Below are 25,506 nucleotides of genomic sequence, written 5' to 3' on the forward strand. Positions count from 1 at the left end.
GTCTGCTTTGAAAGATTTTTCAACATGGTGTGATAAAATCAGCTCCTGGATGAGCAGGCGTGCGCATGCACACACAGAGACAATCCCCAAAATGAACATTATGTTCACGCAGAGACAATCCACAACATGAACATTATGTTCACCATTTCTGCTCAGTGCAATAGATGCTGTTGCTAGCATGATGGACAGACCGCTTCCTTTCTGGTGAAATACCTTATTTTTGTGGGCTTTCAGTTTCAGAATATGAAATAAATCATTAAAGGTCTCATTTACTTAAACAGCATTTCCCATATAACATGAGATGGTGAATGAGAAATTTTGCAGGGAATCTAGATATAAAACCACACATTTGTAAAAGCAAAGGTGGCTCTGAGGAACTAAACCATTCCTATTTGCTGTGTGCAGTGTGTGAATATATTTTTGCAGGAAAGGAGAGAGAATTTTGTTCCCTCACCACTGCTCTCCCAGGAGTGGCCAGCACTCTGTGCAGGGTGGCACGGAGAGCTGTGCTGTGATCCTTTCCTGCCTCCTCTGCTGGGAACAGAGTAACAAATCCAAACTTGACAGATGCAGATTTGAGTGAGGGTCTTTTTTCAAACTTGGCTGACCTTTCCTTTTTTTTTCTCTGCATATGGAGATCTCTATTAGAAAAACCTCACTTTATCTGATGTCAAAGAGAAGGGTGGGCTCTTTAAATTTATGAAAGCATAAGACTTAGGCTGAGTAGAAAATAGGAAGAATCTGCATATTTAGAAGAGCAGATGTCCAAAAAGTATTTGTTATACTCAGAGACTCTGTTTTTAATATTTTGAGAGTTCTTTCTGCTGTTCCTAGGTTTTGAAATCTGGGACTTCCTTTGAGGGAGGAAGGTTTGTTTAGCAGTGGTATAGAACAAGTGCACTGAAGAAGTTTAAAGCTCAGCACAGACCAAATACCCACTAGGAAATAAAGCACAGTTCAAGTTTTTAGTTGCCACAAAGCCTAAGGATTCCTGAAAGCCAACTCCATTGGAGGCTCTGTGCCAGGCTGCAGTCTTGTCCTCAGGACCCAGCCACATCAGCCCTGGTCTGCTGCACACACACAGCTAAAGGTGGCCCTGCTCTCCCCTCCAACCAGCCAGCTGTGTTCCTTCTGGCTGGTCACAGCTGGACTTTCTGCTGCCTGGTATGAGGAAGTAGCTGCTTTGTTCTGTTATTGCAGTTGTCTCCTGAATCATCCTGAAAGGAAACTTCTGAATAACCTCAGCAAAATGCTCCCTCTTTTGCTAGTAAACACTGTGATGTTTAATTGCTTCTCGCACCCCACCCTTTTGCCCATTATCTCCTCAGTGTCTTGATTATTAACAAATAGGCAAAGCACATCCCATTTTTGTGCTGAGGTATAGTATATCCAGTGGGGTGCTGACATAATGGGAACAAATGACACACAAGGAGCACTCACAACATGTCGCACTTCTCTATCTGTAAGAGGAATATCCTACAGCATGGATCTGCAGATAAGAAGGCTTACATTTGAGCTAGTTTAGCTCTAATATCCCAGACTGCATAAACCACCACAGCTTCAGGCTAAGTATCAAAGCAACCTGCCCATGATGTGCATGCTCTTGTTGCTAGACTAATACCAGCACCCAAGCTAGCATCAGCTACATAACCCAGGTATGATCACTGAAGTTGAAATGAAACACCTAGATTATATAAGAAACAGGACAGAGGGAGCAGCTCCTGCTGACTGGATGCATGTTAGCTGGGGCAGGCACTATGAACAAAAGCTCACTGCCTCTGCAAGCCCCAATACCTGACTGTAGCCAAGGAGAAGAAACTGGAGAAAAAGCCCACATCCCATTTATAGAGATCAAAGTGAAGCAACGGTTGAAGAAATGTCATGAAGACTTTGAGGCAACACCCATATTATTCAGGGCTGTGCCAGTCAACCTGAAAAATCTCGTTCTGGCTAAAACTAGGTCACCAGGACTGTGGTTAACATTAGTTACAGTGTTTACATTCTATTTACATTCTTGGCAATGCCTGGAACATAGATGTAAAAATGACAAGAATGCTCTGCTCATTCTTAAAATTTTTCCTGAGTGCTCTTCCCTCCATAAAGACACAGCATAAAGAGGACCAAGCTTGGCAGAGTGGAGGGGGAGAAAATAAATGCTTTCTCTTTTCTCCCTGCTAATGTGCGACAAGACCTTCAAAGCAGGAACACATACTACAAATATACATATTTGTTTAGAAGGCTTATCATACAACTGGGGACTAGAGGAAAAGAAAAAACACCTCCTTCAAGTATTAGGCCATGTTCAACTCCAAACCAGCCTACCTTACTGGCCATTTGCTGCCATTTGAATGAACAAAGGGCATGTCCCTGTTTTTGAAGTAAAGATGCCAATAGCTTAACCACTGAAAAATGAATACGGTATTCTTTCAACTCAGTTCTCAAAGCTGGGAAAATATAGTTCTGAATTCAGCAGGATTTTCCATCTAGCAAGGAAGCAAGGTACTGCTGAAGCTGTTACACTCTTGCATTTCTCCTGAACTATAAAGTATAAGTTCTTGCCTCTGAGCTGGGCAGGTTCTTTTGTTATGTTTGAAACACAGCAGAGCAAGTAATTTGGCTGATGACTGCTCACCATTTTGACATAGCAGTTCCTAAGGGGGTCCTCAGAAAGAAATTTTTAAATTCTTAAGATTTTAAAATTCTTTAAAAAATGTAGTGGCATGCTATTCAAAAACTTTCCAAGTGGCATTACAGCTTGTCAGAGCTAATAAGGGCTTTCAGACTCTTTTTTCCCCAAATATTTCCTTTGCTTTACAGCCACCTCAGTGAACAGCTAGCATGGGCTGTGGCTGCTACTCTTTCAATTACCTCTCCCCATTTGTTGTAAGAGGGATAATCCTATCCTGCCCTCTGTGGCAAGGCACACATAGGGGAATGGAAGAGCTGTGAAGATACAGCAGAGCCTTGGCTGGGTCTTGGACTGAACTTGGGCCTCCAAAATTTGGGCATCCAAATTTCTTCAAAATCACTAGGGTTCCTGTATCATAAAAACAAATGTTTTCCCATTAAATCCATTGCCTTTTCCTCACTGCACCTGTCTGTGAGAGTACTGTTATTTCTTCTTGAGGACTTCATTTGCAAAATATGGCAGGATGAGAAATACCTCAAGAATGATGGTTTGTTTTCCTTTGACATGTCAGGATAAGCGTCTCCCAGCAAGAGGGATTTTCTTCTGGGAGACTTACAGATCAAACCAGACAGGACAAAAATGTGACTAAGTGTGATAAATGGCTCAGTGTTACCGTCCACACACTTACGTGTCACCAAGGATCCAATCAGAGAGACTGACATTTAACTTTGCTCCTTCCCTCAGCCCACAGATCTCAAGATGTATTACATCCTCAGCTCCAGCCTCCAAAGATAAGCCAAGGATATGAGAGAACTAATTTCAGCAGCATGGCTTTAAAAAGTAGAATTAATACTCTATTTATATATAGAATTCAAATTAATGTACAGCAATTATAATAAATATTAAACTCTCCACCACCCTCAGAAAGCCACCCTAAGTGGGAGACTTTCACTTCTGAAACAACAGAAATATGAAGACATCAGTATTTGCCTGTACTTCTTGACCAACTCCAGCCCCTGCAAGTCAGCCATTAAAAAGGCCAAGTCTGAAACTTTTTTTATAAACCTATTAGACATGAAGCTTTCCTGTGTAAGCTTTCGATCTTGTTCTTCCAATTCCACATTGAAGGTACAGCACTAACATCACACATGAAATTTTAGTTGAGGTGTGACTTTTTGCTAGTGTAAATAGCATAACTCATTTCAGAAAAGATGGCAATAAGTCCAGAAAGTTTACCTAACTATTATGAACAGTCAAACACATTGCTACATGCATTCAAAAATTATGCTTTTATTTTCACCTGAACAGAATGTGAATAACTGTTATTAAATTATTCAGATAGTTCTTAGACCAGTCATCTGTTTAGAAAATCAATTTCCCCTGGTTTTTTACATCAGCTCCCTTTTTCTTATTTTTTTTCATTAAAGGTTGTACTTCTCAGAAGCAATGCTTACCTGTTAATTTCTCAAAGCTCACCTGTGTCTCTTGTAGAGTGTTTTGTGGAGGACTATAGTATTAAAGCTGTTCATCTGTGTTAATTAGATACATCTGTTTCAGAAAATAAATCTGTCTATAAACCACTTCAGCCTGGCCATATGCAAATTAGGCTAGCAGACATTTTGTAACTAAATTACAAAGTGCTTTAAGTGTGCAACTGCAGCCGGAAATGTGGGACTGTAAGTACCACAGTCAGATGTGAACGTTTCCTGTACTTTTTTTTTCTGAGATGGCAAGATACTGTGTTTTTGACACTTTGTGCACACTGTGCACCTATTAAAAAAAAAGCAGCAACAAGGTTGTCTTCTGTCTTGTACACAGTGATATGACAGGTAGCAAGCAAGGCCAAATTGCTACAACCTCAAAGCTTCATTTCTGCTGTCTAAACTAGGTGAAAAACATGGGCTTCTTTTCCTTTCTTGAGAGGGATGCAGAATTCCCAGCCTATTTGCAGTGCTATTACCTGGAGAGGCAGCAATGAGATACTTATTCAAGAACAAGCATTGATTTTCATGAGTGGATGAGCAACGTATTTTGCCTTCCAGCCAGAAACGGCAGTGCAATAAAATATGACAAATGAGATGCCTATTCCTGCAAAATTTTGCTTCTTATTTCAACAAACCCCTCAACAGGTATGGCTAGACCACAAAAAAGTAGACATGCTTTTTGGTGTATAATCCATAGTGTTCATAATATCAAAATTAAAGACTGCCAGACTTCTCATCATGCATCTGCCCTGGGTGTCAACTGCCCAAACATGTCCAGTCACCTGAACAGTCAGCAGATTCAACCTTGTTTTGAAGACAACTTTAGGATGCAGTGTAGACATATATCACAGGACTATCAGTAATAAAATTAAGGTCCTAAAATGTATGCTGCTGATAACAATGAAGCAAAGAGGCAGGAGTTACTCTATCTTATCAGGATCCTTGGAGATTCAAACTTAAACATGTTTGCATATAAAAGAAACTGCGTGACATTTGCAGATTTTTTTTTTTTGTACATTACCTTCAAGACAAAGCAGTGATCTGTAGGTGCCTTATATTTCACTTTGTGCTGATAACCATAATACACGTTCACATTCTCAAACTGAAGGAAGCATGCCAGATCCCGTGATGTCTACAAAAGAAAGCCAAGCCCATCAATGTTACAGAAAATTGAATTTCAATGTGAAACTCATTAATAGAACCTTTATCAAATGCATGAATGCCAGTGAAGCTGACTGAAAAAACAAGGATTAATTTTAGGTGTCTGCTTGCTTAAAATAAAAATTGGAAGAGGATCAGTACATATTATGAATGAGCTGTAACACAGTTCAACATTTTGCTCTTGTTCTGGTTATGCTGTGCTTCACTGTGTGGAGATTTTAGCTTATGTCTAATATGACAAAAGAGAACACCACAGTAATAAACCACACCCTTAACATTCTGAGTGGAGAAAGAAGGTTTGGGGTTCTAAATTGCTTTGGGAGCTTGTTTTTCTTTTGTACATGTAACAAAAAAACCCTCATCAGGACATAAACACATGTTTAATCGGTTTTGCTTTGACTTTTCTCAAATTTCTCGGCATCATTCCATTTGTTTATCATAACATTTGCTTGTTCACAATATATTGCTAAAGTAACAAGGTTTCTATTGCTGGCATGTTTCTCAGTGATGAATTCTGCATACAGTAACTTTTGCAATCCTTTGTGTGGAAATGCAAAAATAGCCATTTCACATGGCCACCATTGGCTAAACTGAGAAATCAGGAAATTGTGGGGGGAAAAAGGAAAAATAAAACAACAAACCACAAGCTCCCTCTACCCCTAAAAATGGGGTATGCTATGATATGGGGGTATGTTATAATATGCATATGATGGTTCTTGTCTCCTGTTCTCATTCTTAATGATATTTTCAATACAATATGCCCTTGAGTTGGCTTTATTTACAAATTGAGCTTGTAAGTAAGATTTGTGGCAAAACACTTCCTACTAGATGTAGACAGGACTTCTCTCTTTCTCCTGTCTCCGCTGCAGCTGATGATGCCAGAGATTCTGTCAGTGAGTGTGTGGACCTCAGTTTTTCAAACATCCTTAAGTTCCTAAATGTGCTCAAATCCATCCAGCATAATGTGCTGTTGCTTTCCTTCAGGAACCAGGCAATAGTGATGAAGACCAATATGAATGCAGTTGTTATTATCTTCTAAGGAACAGATTTTTATGCAAGGGACAAAGGCGCTTAATGTGAGTATTTGTGGAATGTTAACATGACACAGCAATGTTAACATGACAAAGCAACACAATTAACAGAAATAGATTTTTTAAATTATCTGTCATTCTGATGCTTTTGTTTTGTGACCCTGTCCATTAACAGCACGTTTTTGAATGGGATGTAAGCAGAGCAATGCTGAAGAAAGAAATTAAGACAGCAGTGATGACTGGTGCTGGTTTGTTAACAAATAACCCTGAAACAAAAAGCACCACTAGCATGTGTATAAAATTATCTGAACGTGCCCCTGTATTTTCACTTTCACCATGTATTTTACAGCCAGCACAAAGTGCCATAGGTATGCCAGATGTCTTTGCTTTTTTTGTAAATACTGAAAATAGGACTATATTGGATGAATTTTAAAACAGCTGCAGCAGCCGAAGATATTGTTGTCTGCCAACTGTTCATTTCTGTACCTCAAAGAAAGACTGCTCTGCCCACAACTGTATGATGTGCAAGGTGCACGTGCACTTTTCATGCTACCCTGACAAGGGATGAACTCGAATAATTTAAGGGCTTTAACTGAAGAGCTCTACTGAATTCTACTGCAGTGCTTTGAGATGTTTAACAGGAGCAAGATGCTCACAGCATCTTGCTCATGTCTGAGATTAGATCTCCACAACAGACATGTGTACCTCATCCTCAGCTGTTCCAGTACAGAGTGCAGTAATCACTTAGATCACCATTAAGCACAGACTTGAGCTAAGACTTGACTTTCTCTGGAATGGCTAGGACATGGGCATAGGCATCCTTTTGCTGAAGGCTGTTACAGGTGCAGGAGCAAACAGATGACTGTTCTACCATTTTAAAGAGCTGTGACTATCTCCTAAAGAACTAGATTTGTTGTGGTAATATAGTGACTTTAAAGCACACAATTCCTAAAACTGGTCAGTTCTAGGCAGGGTGGTAGACAGGCTGTTACACAGGCTGTAATGATGAAAGTGTTAAACAGCTGTTACAAGGGGACTGTGTTGCTCCATCTGAGCCTATGTTTACAGCCTGTCACCGAAAAAAGAAAGCACTTCCCTCATTTGCACTATGATGAAAAGCCACTGGAACAGGTATCACTGGATGATGAAAAAAGGCTGAGTAACTCTCAGGACATGCTTGCCTTGCTTTGGCATTGTACTACTGGTCAGTGTTGGAGGCATGGAAGGAAATGTCTAAGATGGACTTTGCATTTGAGTACTCTTACACTTTTTCCACCTTAAGTGCCCTCTAAATAGCATTCTAGATCCTATTTGATAGGATGTTGTGTGTACAACCTGATTTGAGGCATGAAAGCCATTATCTCAGGGTCAGGTAAAGTCAAAATAAATTGCTGTGAAAGCAGCACAACATCCCCTTACAACATATTTTTTTTTTCCTTTTTACTTTAGTCAGAAATAACAGAAGAGTTACATTTCAAAGCACAAATCCTAACAGTAAAGCTTCACCAGCAGCAGCATTTCTAAATATGAAGCATTAGCAGAGCTGTAAGTGGTAACAGAAGTGGTTTTCAGAACACAAAAAAAAAAGCCCCAAAAACCACCAGTCAAAGAATCCACTGTTCTACCTCATCACCATAGAAATGAAAAGCCAGCTACCCTTATGTGCAATACATCCTGCGCTGGCAATTCAGACTCTTAAGATATTTTGTAATACTAAATGCAAGTAAATTTGATTCAGCTGGGTAGATACTTCTGACTCACTTCTTTCTACACAAAGGACAATCTTAAAAAGCCATAAAAGACACAACACATTCTCTAAGTACAGATCACTGTATTAAAAAAGTACAGCACTTCACATGCTGGTTACTGGTGCAGAAAGTCTGTATCAAACAAAGTAAAAGTCTACCTTTTTTTGTGACAAGAAATTAGTTTACTTGACAACTTTTCAAGATTTTCTTTCACAGGGAACCCACATAACAGTGAAGCATTTTGGCAGCTCACCAACAGCTGATGGGTGCTATGCTGTTTTTCTTTCCCCTCCTGCCTTCTGGGGGAGCACTATTTTATCAATGCTTTTATCTATCCCTTGGAATCAAAAGGAGAAAAAACGTGACAGGATTCAGTGACTGCATTCTAGTATTTGTACAAGTGGTATAGTCAAAGTTGAATCATGGAAATCTCAGCCCTCCCAGATGCACCAGACAGTGCTCTTCAAATGTCACCTTGGGAGTTCTACACTTTCACCTCCATGAATTGTTTTATTACTAACAGGATTATTTGGCTTCCTGACCTTGGTTTTTCCTCTGGGTACATAATAAATTCCAGAAGCTCGTAGAAGAAAATAACGCCTCTTCCAGGACTTTTTTCCATCTTCTTTTAAATAAAGGGCCCCTTCAAGTTCTGGCACAATGACAGATGTCCCACAGAAGCTTTCCTGTGCAACAAGAATAATAATGCACAAAATAAATCCATTAAGCACAATCCTATCAATATGTAGCAGAAAAATGCTCCCTTGAAAAATAAAGACATTTTTTGTGACAGTGAACATATGAACAAGGGGAGTGCAGTCATGAGGGAGATTAACATCTTAGACAGGCAAAGGAAATTTTTCCAAGCTAATGCTGGGTGCTCACACACTGATAAAGAAGGCTTGCAAAACCTCCACCCCTTAGGGTCAAGCAAAAACCTACAAAGACTTTTAACTAGATATAGATGTGCTCAGTGAAGGCTACAGAACAGAGTGGTTGATATTGTTGTTGGGTTTTTTCCTCTACTGCAGTGTTTATACGTTCTGTAGAGAAATACTTTGGTAGAGAGATTCTTTAGAGACTGCTTAGAGCTTTAAAAATAGCTCAATCTCTGCCTTCACTTTGAAATACATGCTAGCCTTTAAAACACTATTTAAGTAGATATGCTAATTGTTTGCTTGAAGGACTTACTGTGGGGTAATTTTTAATGCCAACACACTTATCACTTAATGTTTTCACTTAGAATTCACCAGGACTTCTGCTGGTTAACATCTGGTGCTTCATGAGATGTACTAATTTTGAAATGTGAGTCCTTAGTCACCTGAGAAAAGCATTTCCTTTGTGAGCTTTTACCAAAATGCTTGCCTGGAGAACTGTAGTAATCTTTTCTTTCAAATAACTCTGTTGTTTTCTCTTTCAAGTGTACATCTGAAGGAAAACTTGAGCAGGAAAGGCAAGAGATTAAACAGACATTCTGGAAAAGTGAGTGTGTCTTTTCCTGTTGCAGTACAGCTAAGAAGTTGAGAAGTAAATCCACTTTTTACCTAAAGATAATTGTTTGGTACTGACCAACCTTACTAATAATAAAAAGTCCCAAGGGCTGGCCTAAGAGTGAATAATCTGCATTTTTAATGAGGAGCAGCTGATGCAGAGGAAAGTCAACATATTAAACCCAAGATACAAAGACACCAGTGATCACAGAACTTCCTGTTACACTATTTCCCACAAAGATCTACATGTTGTTACCAAAGAGCAGATGCAAATAGGGGCAGAGTTTTGGTAACATTTGCATCAGCAACCCAATATTTTGGCTTACCTCCAGCAAAGCCTCTTTGTTTTTATCATTCATTTCTTTGCTTTCTTTCTTCCCTTTGTTCGCCAGGTAGAAATTCTGACAAAGACACAAAAGTTCATGTTCATTATGAAGCTGACAATACAAGCAACTAGATTGCTACAAACTCACTCAATAGTTACTGAGTCTTTCAATACTGAGTACCAACCAGCAGGTGCAAGAGACAGATGCTTACAGACTCTTCTAACAGGTAAGTTTAATCACATCTGCTGCTCATAAGTTTTAATTCTTTATTCTGAATATAATCCAAAGGTAATACAAGATTTTTTTTGCCCATGTCCATATGGCCTCCAAAAATTTAAACCAGTGGCTTATGGTTTTGGCTGTTTTTCTGGATCAATGAGTTTGGGTTTTAGCATCCCTATTTTCCTTGCTTTCTACATTATTACAGGTTGTAGAGAACCTAAAATTTGATTGCATGATGATATACAATGAATACTATGCAGTATCAAAAGGCTAGAAAGCATTTTCCCTACAACCCAATCTGGTAATTTGCATGCTTTGTATCTCACACTCTGGATATAACTCAGCTGTCAATTTTTAGTTAAAGTGCTTATATGCCAAAGCCTTTATCCAAAGTTACTACTTGCTACTTTTGTACCCCTGCTCATGCTCTTCAAAATACTTTTATGCAGTGAAGAAACTGTTCAAAAATCTAGAAGAAATCTGAAGAAGTGATCACCATGATATCTTGGCACATGTGCTCCAGCCTACTGAAAATAAAGCCTGCATTCCTCTGTTTCTGTGACACTGCAGCTGCCCTCAGAGGACCCAGTGCCTGCCTGCCCCACAAAAGAGGGACCACAGTGCCTCAAGGACATGCTCACCCATAAGAACAAATTCTCCCACTGTTAAACAGCAATGGATGCAGATGGACCAGTCTGAATCCACCTGCATTGTATGGACAAAAGGACAGCACTTGGACTTATGTGCAAATTCTGACAAGTGGGAAGGATGCTAGGACTTGTGTGCTGGAGCATGTGCAGTGGCTTTGCTCCACAGCAAGCAGGGCCAGACAAGCAGAGCTGGCTGCCTGCAGACTGTAAGGCAGCGAAGGAAGCAGGCAGATCAAGGATGGAAGTAGCATTTGGATCCATGGCCTAGAGGCCAGAATAGTTACACTCAGAGTTCTTGTGGTTTACAGTTTTTCAATTTATCTGACTTTTCATCTCTTTTTTTTCATTTCTCAAGACTATGAGAAAGTGACAATATGTTTACATGCCTAGAACTCTTCAACACCTAAACTGCAACATAAATGTAAACATTACCAAAATACAAGTGAGAAGTGTGTAAATAAAGGAACAGGCTGTTGCCATAGTATAAGAAAGAAACAAACAAGCAGCAAATCTGCCCTGCCAGTAGACCACATTTACAGCTGTGCAAGTTATCTGAAGTGAAACACTGCTCTTCCACACAACCACATCTTCTTTTCCAAGCAGTGCTGTGAACAGATGTCTGCCAGAATGCAAGCCTCAGAGCAGACCGTTTTTGGAGGGGCACCAGGAGAGGAAGCAGAAGAGATCTGGATCTCAAAACCAGTTCTTTAAAAACTGTTTTCTTAGAAGTTCACTTTAAGTCAGGGGAGCTCAGAAACACAGACACCTGAATGTGGCCTATGCTGATGCCATGTCTGTAGTGTGAGAAACTTTAACATTCAATGCAATAGACAGTTATCCTAGGAAATGCAGCTGGCTTCAGACTGCCTGGACAGAATTTTAGTCTAAAGCTGTAGGTAAGCAAACACTCAGGACCACAGCTTCACAGTCACATCTAAAGACAATATTCAGAGTGGAAAAAAGCCAAAATCAGCTCAAAACAAAATCCACTTAAAAGTTCTGAGCAGCTGCAGCCCAGTGATCTGCGCATGTGCAACAGCTCTTCTTGACAGGCAGCACCACTGCAGCCCTGAAGCCTCAGAGGGCACTGCTAGGCTGGGTTGGGCCTCCAGACCTTGGGATGGATTTGGAAAGTACAGGGACATGCAAGCTGTAAGCCTTCTTCTCTAGATCATTATAAAGACATAGTACAACCACTAAAATACACAATGAGGATTTATAAAGGTAAGTACACTGTCTCAACAAGGCTTGGCTCATCAACTTTACCACTGGTGGGGAGAGCATCCATCTGACTTAGTCAGCCTTCTGTGGATTGATAATACAAAAACTAAGCTCCTCTGACTGCAACTGATTCACATTCAGGCATCTGGCATTTATTTAGCAGAATATTTAGACCACCCTGTACTGAAATAATCAATCCTAAAGAGAGAAAGTTTGTAAGGATATCCATGCTGCATCTCTATTGCCACAGCTTTTTCATTACGGCCTCTGTCACCTAACCCAATGTTACACAGATGTACACTGTTGTCTTTCACCTGTCAACACACACTTCATTTATTACTGATTACCTCCTTTATGACTCTTTCCTGAAATCTGGAAGGACATATATACATATTTGTCAGTGGCTAAAAAACTGGGGAGCAGACTGAAGACTGTACTTGTTTCATTACTGTGTGGTCTTCTATTTTTGATCAGAAGCATTCATCCTAGAGGAGGCAAACCACATGTGTCCAGAAGAGGTCATTTCAAGTCCAGTAGTCAAAGGTCATGAAAAAAAGGCAAGCTCTTTCCTGTGCGAGGACACCACTGGGAAATGCATGCCTGGTTTGGAATGTCAGGTCATTCATGGGACAAGATGTAGTTGCAGGGCAACTTCCTACATATATCTACAGATCTGAGAATTAACTATTTCTTGTATTCAAAAGATAAGGCTATGCATACAACCTTTCCACTTAGGGACATACCCTTCTCCTTTTGTGTGGAAAGCCAGGCAAAAAAATAATCAGGGTGTATCTTCCCTGCACTGTATAATGCTCAAACAGTGGAAGATAGAAAGTGTTTTCAGTAGTGTCCAAGAACATCTGTGTTGGCACGTAAGCAAAGCAAACCTGGATCATGATAAAACTTCACACCAATTAGAAAGCTTTATAGTGCAGTACTTAACTACTGCACTATCAAACTTTCTGATTGGTGCTTATGCCTCTATACTCAAAATTGAATTTCCTAAATGAAATAGCACCTCTCTCACACCTTGTGGTTGCCACTTTTTTCATTCACAGACCCATTCAGGTGGGAATGCAGCAGTAACTACTTGCTGCATGGCAAAAATCAGGTGCTCCAAGACAGCATGCTCCCTCTGCCTCCTCTTACACTTAGGCTGTATTTTTGCTTTCAAGCTCTTGAGAATGATTTTCCAGAAGATCTGAAAAATCCGCAACAGCACAGATCAAACAGTGTGCATAAAACAAGGCAGCTGCTTCATACTCATGACTAGCTTCTTTGAGCAATGGGCTGCCTGCTTATGCTCATCCAAACTACACCCAGTATGAGGCAAGAGCTGGCCAGCTCACATCCCATTTCAGATCATTGCAACTGCTACTCAATGCAGCATGGTTTGTGCAGAAAAAATAGAACAAGGTCATATCTGCAACTCATATCATGGTGTGTCCCCTAGGAAACTGCACATTAAAAATATTAGAAGATGCCTATAATTCCTCTGAAGATCATAAAAATAATAAAATACATGAAGCTAAAGGCGAAGCTATTTTGAAACCCCCAAAAGAGAGAGAAATTAAGATTACAAAACAATGGGAGTACAGTGAAAAACACCTCCTTTTTCTCACTTCTATTTCTTTGCACTTTTGCAGCATACTCAATAACCAGGTTCCTTTTAATCTTTTTATGTTTCCACCACTGGCTAACAGCGGAGACAAAAGGAAAACCTTGATTCATAAATGTGGCCAAGCTGGTGAAAAACAAAAGTACCACCTGGTGGATAGTAGATAAATATTCAAGCATGAAACTTGCCATAGCTTCTTGTAACGAAAGACATTACAAATCCTTACTCCACCTCCTTCTGAATGCTGCTGAGAACTCTTGCTCTTCAGAAGAAATAAAATATCAATTCAGTGTATGGGTTCTCCATTGGAAGGTGTAGATTTAGGCTTTTGGCTTACGTATGAGGGAGCAGAAGCATAAAGTACTCACTGTACAGACTTTCAATAATTGCCATAAATACTGTCCAAAAGTAAGAAAACAAACAAACAAACAAAAGCACATGTAGGTGGCGTTGCCTGCACTCTTTGATTTTATCAAAAGAAAAACACAAGAAATGGAAGTTCATGCAAACAGAAGTAAAAGACAGTGTTCAAAGTGCGTGACCAGCATTTACAGCAAGGAGTTTAGATTCAGCTACACCTTAAAACCAACCATTTTCCTTCATTTTTCTTCCTTTTATAGTATCTTTTAGCTGAGAATTATTCTTTGAGTTTTTAAAAAGAGGTGTTGAGACCTGACAACCTTTCCTTTCAAGAGAAAACCAGCATCACTCAACCACATGACAAAGCATCACCTTTCCAATGTTGTAAAGGTTCTCTTTATTTTCCCATGTATCAGTATGTATTTTTGCTTCACTCTTTAGTCACAGACTTGTGATGCTCCCTCTCTGCAGATGAGTCACTGATGGCATTCATGGAACAGTCTTTTACTGCAAATTCCCTACAGGGTCTATTATATCACAGTGAGCAGAGGGCAAAAGTGTGCCTGTTTTTGTGGCAAGGGGGCACCTGAGAATTTTTTAGAAGCTTTTTCTAAAAGGTATTCCAAACACTTTAAAAAAATATTTCAGAAACAAAGCTGCAGAAGAACTACCAAGTGCTGCATGACAAAAATTACAATCTTTGAAAAAAAAGCCACGGGCATTAACTGAGCAACATATTACCAGTATGTAGAGAATAAATCCTGCATTTCAGAACCTCAATTCCCCATCAGAAAATGAAACACTTTTAATTAACTGTTGTTAAATAGGTCTATAACTAATTCACAGAAAGAAACAATAAACATTGGCACAGGTCACAGACCTCCTTCAGAGGTCCACTTGTTTTAGGAAGGCATCTGCCCATCTTTATAAGATATTTTTAAAGCACTAATTGTGTCCAATCTTTGTGATGAAAATTTTGTATCACTAATTTGTCTAAGAATAAACTGTAGGCACCCGGCCACCATTGGAATTTGCCTCTTATTTTTCCCCAGAAAAAGATATGAAAGATAAAAATGGGTGAGATCCCCACAAAACCCTTCCAACATGAGCATAAAATAAACAAGGAATTCAGCTGCTGCATAGCATTAGCACCACTGGGTGTGTCAAAGAAAGCATTCTGCAACTTGTGTACTCCCAAAATGAGTTTTATGTGGCAGCTTTGACTGAGCCAGAAGGAGGCTGAATATACTGAGCACGCAGTCCCAGAACACAAGATTTCAGATTTTCTTTGGTTACACCATAATTTCGGTACGTAGTTAGCTAGGCAACTACACACCCTAACTCCCACAACTCAGCATTTCCGCTTGGTTTGCCTGCTCAGGGACTCACTGCAGATGTGTATTTTACCATGTTTCAGTATTTAGTGGGAGCTCTGTGCACTGCTGATTACTTTCTGCCACAAAGTGCTGATATGTGGTACTATTTTCCCCATTCACAATGGTTGAGTTTACCACGCCTGACAGATGGTCAGACTTTATTACTGGCAAAATATTTCAACAGTGTGATAGCCACAACTGATCCAGTTTGCTCAGACTGTTCATTTTAGAGCTTATCACAGAGGGGCTAAAGCTCAGTGACTGCAGACTTGTCCAGATCCAGCTGAGACACAAGGACAGACCTACACTTTTGTTTGGTTCTGGATTAGGTCACGTTTATTTCCTAGTTTCATTGCAACCAAAATGCAATATTCATCAGAGCAGAATATTCAAAGTTTTACTTCCTGTTTGAGGAAGTGCTCAAAAAACGCTTACCCAAATAACACTACAGTGTATGAATCAAAGGTGGAGTTGAACCTCTGCTGCTGGGTAAGTTTATGTGGTCTAGAAAGGAGGACACCCTGAGCCACCATATTGGATTTCTAAACCTGGTTTTCATATTAAAAACCAACATTAACCCATGCACACTGCAGGATAAGTTTTCTTTCCCTGTTTGTGGATACTTCTATCAATGAGGAAACTTCTTTTCTGTAGGTTTTATTTGAAATACAGGCTCATTCTATAAAAAACCCAATTTCCTAATGAGCAGCTTGGTGAGATTTGCTGCCAAATTACACATTTGACTCTTTCTTTTCAGCAATGCTGAATTGCTCATTTTTCTCTTGCTGCCCTTAGGAACAAACCAGATGCTCAGTGAGCTAACAGTCAGCTGACATAGGGAAAAGATCCTGTGCCCCAGAATCCAGCAACTGTATGTTCCAGGATGTTTCTACATACAGCTTTGACCACGTAACACAAAAAATACAATTTGTTTATACACCTATCTAAATAATTTGATGCAATTCAGTGTGCAGACCCTCCTTTACACAGCTAATGTGCACAAGTTGCTGATAACACAATTCTCCTCAGTATAAACAAAACCCAGTAAATCCTATGTAGCATTCAGTATACCCTTTATGAAGTTTCAGGTACAACTGGCAAAAACTGGGCCTTCAAGGAAATGTTGATGTTCATCAGCAGAAATAGTGTAGAAGCTGTAGTGAAAACAAAGGCCAGGTTTTTACAGCTGTGCCATCTCACACAGTTCTAAGAGCTGTCCCCAAACAGTGGCTTGTACTGGAAGTTAACTACATGCTTCAGTTTTTACCTCTACAGACAGGACTCTAACACAGTATCAGAAGAAAAGCAGAAAATTCTAATTTTCAGATCCTTGCATTTAAAATCCTGGTGGGTTTTTAGGTTGAAAATGTAAGTTTTGCTTTCTCTGAACTGACAGAGCTGAAAGAAATTATTAATGTAATAGGCAGCATGCAGACTAAATGACCTTAGTTTAGACTCTTATCCAAATACCATGTTGGCTTACCTGGGGATTTTTAAATAAAGCATATTTTTGACTTTTTTCCAAAAACAGAATCTTATTCTCAGTGTCTCGAGTCCAGTCTGATAACACTTCAACAACATTTTCATGGTCTTCAAAAAACCTTTCTGGAGAGACAGAGAAGATAATGTAAGACATTCAAACTGTTTCTGCCCTCTCCTGAGGCTGCAGAAATTCCTGTGTAAGAACGTAATCATCATCTGATGTTCCCTCACCCAGGGCTGGACAGTCCAGCACTCTTTTCCACTGCACAGACGGGTGCAGAACCTGTCACACACCACAGGAAATTGTGTCACATGGAAGGGCAAAGCAGCTGCAGAAGACATCTTATGTAGCTGTGCCATGCTCCTGGATTCCTCCTGAATCTCTGTACTGCTGCTTGAAGACTGCAAGGGATGGAAGCAGTGACCCACCAGGAGAAGATAGTTACACCCATGTATTTCACAGCTTTCTGCTTCTGATTGATTTTGGTTTTTTAAGGTTTGCAGTACTGCAAACTGGGGGATGGAAAGAGATATAGATAAACCTTGGCTAATGAATTTTAAAAAAAAAGCAAAGACAATTTATTTGTCCTTTTACTATACTTCTTTACAATGAAGATTTGCTTTTTGTTGGCAGGAAGAATTCTATGCACTGAAAAGAAAATGTCTGGTTTTAAGCAACTGTATTTAAAACCAGAAATAGCAAAGTAGAAAAAAATACAAAGAGAGAACTGATGTCAAGATATACTGGTTCACCCAGCATCTCTGTAATTAACCTTACCAGGGATGTAAGAGACCTAACATCAGCTCTGTCCCCTCCTAACCTGCTCTGAACCCCACTCCTCCACCCAGGAAAGCCACAGGGTGTGCTGATATTAGGTAACTCTGAAACCACTTCAGTTTCATTTAGATAACATATATAAATTTGCTCAACATAAAACTCCTTTTAAAAGAAAAGGAATTCAGCATAACTTGACAGGTCATTTTGGAGTGTCCCAACCTGCACTTTTCTGCAAATTCAGTACTGGGATAGGGAATTCACCCAGCTCCAATTTTCAGCAGTTTCCTGGGAACAGCCATACTCCCATTCCTGTGGTCTCTGGTGGTCACATCTTCCAGTGGCCCAGAGTGGCCTGGCATCAGAGGAAGTAACAAAGCATACATTTTGTAGGCTTCCTTTAACAGTTGTTACTTTTGACAAGGGTTTAGCACATCCCATCCAACCTATATCTTGTGAATTAATTAAATTCACAGAATGAGATTAGCTTCAAGACCCATCTGCATGTACCCAGTAATTTTAACACCAACAACATAACACTCCTCATTTAGCAACTGGTACTTCTGCAATGCACTGGAAATAGAAACCACTATATAAAACCCCAGTAATGGTTTGAAGGGTGAACAGTACCTCATAGTTCAAGATAGGCATGAAACAATTCTCAGACAGTAACACTAATTTTTGCCAGATATATTTTTGTTTGTTCATTTGCTGCATCAGGATTTTCTTGTATGAAAAATGTGACTTTATCATCCTCAGAAGGGCATTTTTAATAATTAATTTGCATTTAAAAAGTCATATCTGGATACTTATTATAAGACTGTAATAGTCTTTATTGCAATAGATTCTGGTACAGCTACATCCCAGTGTTACATCACTATCTCACTACTGAGATTATTTGTGATATTTAACATGTATTTAATTTTAAACTGTAGTTTATTTTATTTACAATGACAGTCTTTCAAAATAACCATATATGTAAGACAACCTGTAGAGGATCTTGTGATATAAAAGTAGCTTGGACCTTCAGGTCAGCAAGAATTATTTGCTGCTCAGATTTGCTCCTTAAAGTAAATATAATTTTATTCTCTTTAATACTAATGTGGAAAGCAGGGAGAAAGATGAAGTGCAGAAAAGTTCTGTCTTTGTGCTGATAGTAATAAAGCTATCTAGAGCAGCCAAGAAGTGTACTGACAAAAATAAAGAATGGCTCACATTGTTCTGATTTTGAACAAAATTAACTGCATGTTGCTGTGCATTGGAAGCAGAAGAAAGAACATGTACCATCCCATTCATATTGAAACTGCCTTCTGCAAACAAAAAGGCTCCATCCTCAACAGATCTGGACTTGGTAACAGATCACTGCATCAGGAGTTAATAGATTTTTCCTTTTTTCTTGAACCAGATACAAGTTTACTTCCTTTAGTATTTTTCTTCTGTCCTGGCTTTTAAAATAATTTTTATTCATTATGAGAGTGATTCCTTACTATACCAATACCCTAACACTAACCAAATCACCTAGCATTAGCTGGGACTAAAGTAACACAACTAATTTTCACAAAAAAATTCCATTTACCCCTATGTTTGTAGCAAACAATCTCCTTGATACCTTCAGCTTTAATTGCACGATGGGAAATTCAAATATCTATCCAGATTATGCAGAAACACAAGGACATTAATGACTATGGAGATTCAGAAACCACATGTTTATTGTGATGTCATCCTAATACTCAGACATGTTTGTACAAGTCACACTGGACAAAGAGGGAGCAACTTTCTAAGACAGGAAAACACTCCAAAATTATTCAGTGACTTTTGTCTGATTTCTAGGGTCAAATGACATTTCCAGTCTTTTCTTAGTTAAGATAAGCAGGTACAAAAGAATGCAGCAGCATTATCTTAATCAAGTAGCAAGAACAGTTTGGCAGTAAATTTCTGCACCACTCTTACAAGCAGATGAGCATCTCCTTACTCATGACCAGTCAGGCTTTTTTCCAGTTATTTTTAAATTTCTATTGTTTAATTTAGCAGAATGACTACACCTGGGGCTCTTTCAAAGTGCAATATTGATCTTTGGCTTTATTTGAGAATTTTCCCATCTCTGCTGGGAGACTGCAAACTGAGAATGTTAAAGGCTGCTTGACAACTTCCCATTTCTCTAGGTCAAATGTGACTCTGAAAGGAACTAGTGGCAATTTTCCATCTCCTTTTGATGTCAATACCTTTTCAGACTGGCAAATAAAAAGATTCTGAAATATTTCACAATTAGAGAATATTGTGTTCTTAATGAAAGGAACCTTGAAGCCTTTCTCAAACAAGACTTATAATGTTGCACAGAACAATGTCTAAGTTTTGCTCAGCTGTTTTCTAGGACCTGGAGGCCAGGTTAATTACTCCAGAAGTCATAACTTACCATCAGCAGAGCTGCAGCCCCATCACAGAGCAGTGCCCTGTCCACAGCTACACTTAAAAAAACGATTACCACAAATGAAAAGCATTAGAAATGACTGAAACACTCCTCACAGAGTCTTGTTTAATGACATTTGTTTGGCCAGTATGTAATATATGCCTGCTGACAGCATTCCAGCACTGCATCCTCTCTTCAAAAAGTGGATTTGAGTACTGATGTGTTTGGGTTTGTCATCTCCTTGAAATTCACATGGCTGCTTCATTTTGTGTAAAATAAAATAATGGAAATGGTGAAAAGCAAGGAGCCTTCTGCAGATCCCAGCACAGCTGAATGGACTCAATTCTACAGCACAAACACACCAAACATATTCCTGCAGCATCCCTCAGCTTAGTCTGTGATGTTCCAACGTCAGGAGACACATGGGCAGGAGAAATGTTACCATCTTTCAAGATTACCAACACTTACCTGATCTTTCAAGATTACCAGCCCTCTACCTATTTGCTATGTGACTACACCACTCACCAATCTGCAGCTCTGGGTACATCTCATACAGACACCAGTCAACATTGCAGTCACAGTGGGTTTTCTCAAAGAGATTGTCCAGAACATCTCGTGCCACCTGGCGCTCATCCACCATCAGGGACTTGGTGCTGTTATCGTTCATGTGCACCTTGATAACAAGCTGAGAACAAAGGCACAGAACAGGCAGTTAATTTCAGAAGCAACAAAAGGACTAGTCTGAATCTGCTAACACAGATTAGAAAGATAAAGGCTGAAGGTTATTACTGGTTCAAAGGCATCCTGTCCCACAGCAAGCTGAGAGAATGACAGCTCTGAAATTTTCACATTATAATTTTCACCAAAATAAAGCTCTTTTCTCTAAAAGTAAAATTAGGCTTTGTCCTATGCATGACTTCAGGAAAGGTGAAATTGCTATGAAGAAAATGCAGAAGTTAATCTCTAAATCTGCTAGATGTGCAATTAAGGAAAATGCTTGATAGGGAAACCAAGTGCAAAAGGACAGAGCGTCCTTAATGCAAGTTACAAATGTGGAAAATTTAGTTTTAAACAGAAGAAGAATGGAAGAATCTTGCCATGCCAACAAAATAACCTGAAATTGGATTGTACTAAGATGGGCCATAGTCCAACTGTCATCAATAAGAAAACAGATGAGTTCACAGAATATGCTGAGTTGGAAGGGACCCATCAGGATCATTGAGTCCAACTCCTGGCCCTGCACAGGACAAGCCCAAGAGCATTGCTCCATGTGCCCAAGAGCATTGTCCAAATGCTTCTTGAACTCTGTCAACCTGGTGCTGTGAGCACTTTCCTGGAGGGCCTGTCCCAGGCCATTCCCTTGGGTTCTGTCATGGGCCACCACAGAGAAAAGATCCCCTCCTCTTCCCCTCATGACCAAATTAACTTAAGGCACTCATTACTTCTTTATATGGTGAAGTATTTGTTAAACAAGTAGCACAGTGAACTTTCTTCAGAGAGGAACAATGCGAGAAAATGCTGAAGTACCTAAAATGTGATAAAGAACTGGAAGTACATAATAAGAAAGTACTTTAAATGCTCCATTAGTACTTAAAACTGTAGAATAATTCTCTGCAAGGTCTATACATTGCTGGTGAGCTGGGAGGACACTCCATATTTTTGTTTAAATAGCTCTTTATCTTAAAATGTGTGCATAAGAAGCTTTGGTTCTGTAGAGACAATCTGTGTAAAAGGTCAGGTAGAAGCAGAGTTATGATCCCCAAGAGAAAATCTACACTATCTCTGAAAAGCAAAAACAAATGTAACAAAAGCCATGAACTTGTTTTGATTCCAATCCTCTTCTTGTAAGAAGAATCTTCTGTAAAATAAGCATCTGAGCCATAGTGCAGATTAAACAGGAAAAGAATGTTGTACATGCATAATCTAACACGTTCAAGGCAAAAGAGGATTTATGTCTGGTTATAACTGACTGCTCAGAAACATGCATGCAGCTTCCATCTTCGCAGAATCACCAAACAGCTGAGATTGAAGGCACCTCTGGTGGCCATCCAGTCCATCACTGCCCAGGCAAACAGGGCCAGCTAGAGACTGATGGCCAGGACCCTGTCTGATGGCTCGTTATCTTCTCCAGGGAGGGGGACTCCACAACTGCCTGGGAAACCTGTGCCAGGCTCACCCACCCCCCCAGGGAAGAAGTGTTTCCTGGTGCTCAGAGCCTCCTGTGTTTCAGTTTGTGCCCATTGCCTCTGGTCCCATCACTGGGCAGAACTGAAGAGAGCCCGGCTCCATTCTCTTTGCACTCTCTCTGAAGGTTTTTCTAGAGGTAGACAAGCACCACACAGACCCCTCCCTTCCCTAGGCAATCTCAGCCTCTTCTCACAGGAGATACTCCTGATTATCTTCACAATACTGATCATCTTCCATTGGGATGGAACTCTCTTGAATTTGAAGGAGGTGATCTTTAAATATTAACCAGATTTCTGGATCCCTTCTTCCGACTAGGAAGTTCCTCACGGGACTCTTCCAAGATCTCTGAAGAAGCCAAAGTCTGCTCTCCTGAAGTCCAAGGCTGTGTGCTTATATTTCACCATCATCCCTGCCCTCTGCTTTTAGTAAAAGAGAGAAAACCAGCTTTCTTGACAATATTTAGTCAATTCAAGAATGAACCACAGTAATTTCATTATAGAGACACAGTCACAAGATTGAACCTTACTTCTTCTGTATGGTTACAAATATTCACGGGGGGGAAAAAGCTTTTAATTTGTTGATCTAAAATAATTTCTATTATCCTCGTACATTACTACACTGTTGTGAAAAGATTTAGCAAGAAGACCCTCATCAATTTAATAGGGATTAGCAAAATCCAATGTATCCACTATAAAGAAAAGTTCAATACTCCTGGAATCAGCACAGCATAAGTCAGCATCATTTTCATATTTTCATGTATGCTCTGCTTTCTTTAAAGCAACTTATCAGAATAGTGGGTTTTGCCCCAACACTGAGAAAAAAAAGAGGCAGTGCTTTCCAAGTCCTCTAAAAATTAAGTCCCTTGGCAGTAGCATTCACCCAGAGACTTCTCTTGAGGTGGATGACAAGAGCTCCACAGAGTAGCTTTACAGATAAAATATGGAAAAGCCTAGTCATTTTAGTAAGAAATTTATTATTAAGAAGAATGTTAACAGATATTTAGGCGGTAGCTCTTATGCAGCATTCACTATTTTATGGCTCACCTTTTTAACTTTGGCTTCCTTCAATTTCTCCAATGCAAGTTTAATCTTGTCGGCTTTAGCCTTTGCCTCTAGTTCTTCCTGAAAAGACACAAGACACAAGATATTTGGTATATTTCTTGTTAAGTAATCTCAGCAATTTACATTTACTTGAAAAAGGTTGCTGCTCGATATTTATATCCTGAAGACAAAGCTTGTCACAGCAACCTTCATACACGCAGATAATTTCCAGCCTTCCTTGACCTAAGATCCTTCAGCCAAAGCTTTGATTTACAAGCTCCCTGCTGCTGCTATGCCATCTAGTTCTTACAGGATCCGTTCCTCAAATGCTACAAGAATGCCTGAAAACTGGACTCTTCTATGTTTCTGTACATACAGCTGTTACAAAAGAGAAGGCGAAGGAAGATCTAGCCCCAGTGAAATAGCATTGTGGATGAAGCTGCTTGGAAGAAAACTCACTTCTCATTAGGGTAAGAGAACTAGGATTTGTAGGATTTTACTGAAATCTTGGCTTGCTATTACACCATTTAGAATTGGACACTCTGTGTCCAGTACATTAATTTACTTGAATTCTTTGACTTGCCACATACGATCTCTTACTGCACAGATACTTACTGAGAGGAACACCTCCATTAGCTGGCCTTTATTCTATGAATGGACCTATTCATATTAACACAGACACAGTAAGAGCACACAAGTTCATTCCCCAGTTAAGAATCCCAAAAATCTCAGTATCACCCAGTTCTCCTTTTACAGAGCAGCTCTACCAATATCATGCCTCTTTCTTAATATCAATGACATTTGTCATCCAAGAAGACTCTAGATCCCCAGGTGCCAGGAATTTTAGCTACATGTACCAAATGTAGTACTAGCTGCCTGGTGTTCCCTCTGTGACTGCTGTACAGATTGGGACTGCTCCTCTATGCCATCTCTCTTCCAGAACTCTCCTCGTCACATCTGGAGTTGGAAAAGCACATTTTGGACAGCAAGTGAATGTGGTTCCTGAGGCTGCCTTGGACTCTTCCAGTACCACTGGAAGGTTCAGTTTCTTTCCAACTTAACATCCCTGTTGCCTCTCTTGAAGACTGTCTTGTATTTGCTTTTTTGCCTCTCTGCTGGTTTTTGCTGTCCCTGTTGCTCTCTTACTTTCACAGTTTCCTTTGTTTAAAAGGGATAGAATTTTGTGCTACACTACTCACAGGCTACCAACTTCCAGTCAAGGACTGTGGGAGAAAGTTCCTGTTCTGCTTCCACACAAGATTTCTGTTACCTTCAGCCTCCATTTGCTACCCTAAAGTCATAATTTTTAGTGGTCTTCACACCAAGAGAACTGACTGCAACTCATGGAAGATGCACTTGCAAGAAACTAAGCCTAACAAAGCATTGACATCACTTCCCTGTTACTGAGTTATCATACAATCATAGCAAAGAAAGAGAAAGAAGGTTATCTTATTCATCCCAAGTTTTGGGGCATGTTCAACAGTAGCTAAAGTACTCCTGACTGACATCCCTCCTGAACTAAACATCTTTTGTTTTATCACTGCTTCAAGCATGTTTCCTGTTAACAAATTCCCCACTATAAATACCATGCAATCATTTAAAAATATCTCATTTTTTTTCTTTGCAGGTGAGGAAATTTCAGTGCTATAGCTCAGCAGTGCTTAACTTAGAGAATCCAAAAAAAGCCTCTGTAGTTAAACACAAGCAGTTGCACAAAGGTGGCTGCTGCAGGGAGGCTGATGGTTCTACAGAGGGAAAAGCTCACAGCCTCTCACACTGTGACCCTCCCTTACCACTTCTACGCAGCAAGCAGGAAAAGCATATTAACTAAATATGCTGGTGTGGGTACCCACACCAAATATGTGGTGTGGGTAGGCTTTCTGATGAAAATTTTAGGCAGAAAATTTCAGGCTTCATCTGCATGTGACCTGTGTTGAACAGAGTTCTCACATCGTATAATCTGTGCAACAGAGCTCTAACCTGACAGCCTTCCTGGTTTCATAAGCTTTGACTTTATGCAGAAAAAGGAAATAAGCTATCAGATGCAAAATTTTAGCAGTATTAGAGAAATGCTTTGACATGCCACAGGATTTGTTTTCCCACTACAGGATCATCACCACATTTTCTGGATTTTTAAACAGAAGCACATAAAGTCATCATGTCAATAATAAATGAAGAAGCCTTATTTAGCTTAAGGGCAGTTTTAAAAAGAAATATCAGGGTTGATGGAAACTTATGAGACAGCTCTATGCTTCCCCAAAAGAAAGGCTGTACTTCTTTATTTTGGCACACCTAAAGG

General features: G+C 39.7%; 1 protein-coding gene and 1 long non-coding RNA gene across 2 annotated transcripts in view; one reads left to right on the top strand and one right to left on the bottom strand.

Moving 5' to 3' along the window:
* APBB1IP (amyloid beta precursor protein binding family B member 1 interacting protein) overlaps nucleotides 1-25,506 on the bottom strand; it is a 63,340-nt gene that overhangs the window by 15,692 nt on the left and 22,142 nt on the right. Inside the window, exons 5-10 of the mRNA XM_059841311.1 lie at nucleotides 23,211-23,288; nucleotides 20,506-20,665; nucleotides 16,800-16,921; nucleotides 9,870-9,944; nucleotides 8,596-8,739; nucleotides 5,135-5,245 (exon numbers count right to left, since the gene is read on the bottom strand). Coding sequence (XP_059697294.1) covers nucleotides 5,135-5,245; nucleotides 8,596-8,739; nucleotides 9,870-9,944; nucleotides 16,800-16,921; nucleotides 20,506-20,665; nucleotides 23,211-23,288 — 690 coding nt within the window. The remainder of the gene's footprint in view (nucleotides 1-5,134; nucleotides 5,246-8,595; nucleotides 8,740-9,869; nucleotides 9,945-16,799; nucleotides 16,922-20,505; nucleotides 20,666-23,210; nucleotides 23,289-25,506) is intronic.
* LOC132324881 (uncharacterized) lies at nucleotides 9,904-14,964 on the top strand. Its single transcript, XR_009485758.1, has 2 exons — nucleotides 9,904-10,095; nucleotides 10,541-14,964. It is a non-coding gene; the product is annotated as an uncharacterized LOC132324881 (long non-coding RNA).

The sequence above is a fragment of the Haemorhous mexicanus genome, chromosome 1 (assembly GCF_027477595.1).
Source record: "Haemorhous mexicanus isolate bHaeMex1 chromosome 1, bHaeMex1.pri, whole genome shotgun sequence".
In the NCBI taxonomy this organism is placed as follows: domain Eukaryota; kingdom Metazoa; phylum Chordata; class Aves; order Passeriformes; family Fringillidae; genus Haemorhous; species Haemorhous mexicanus.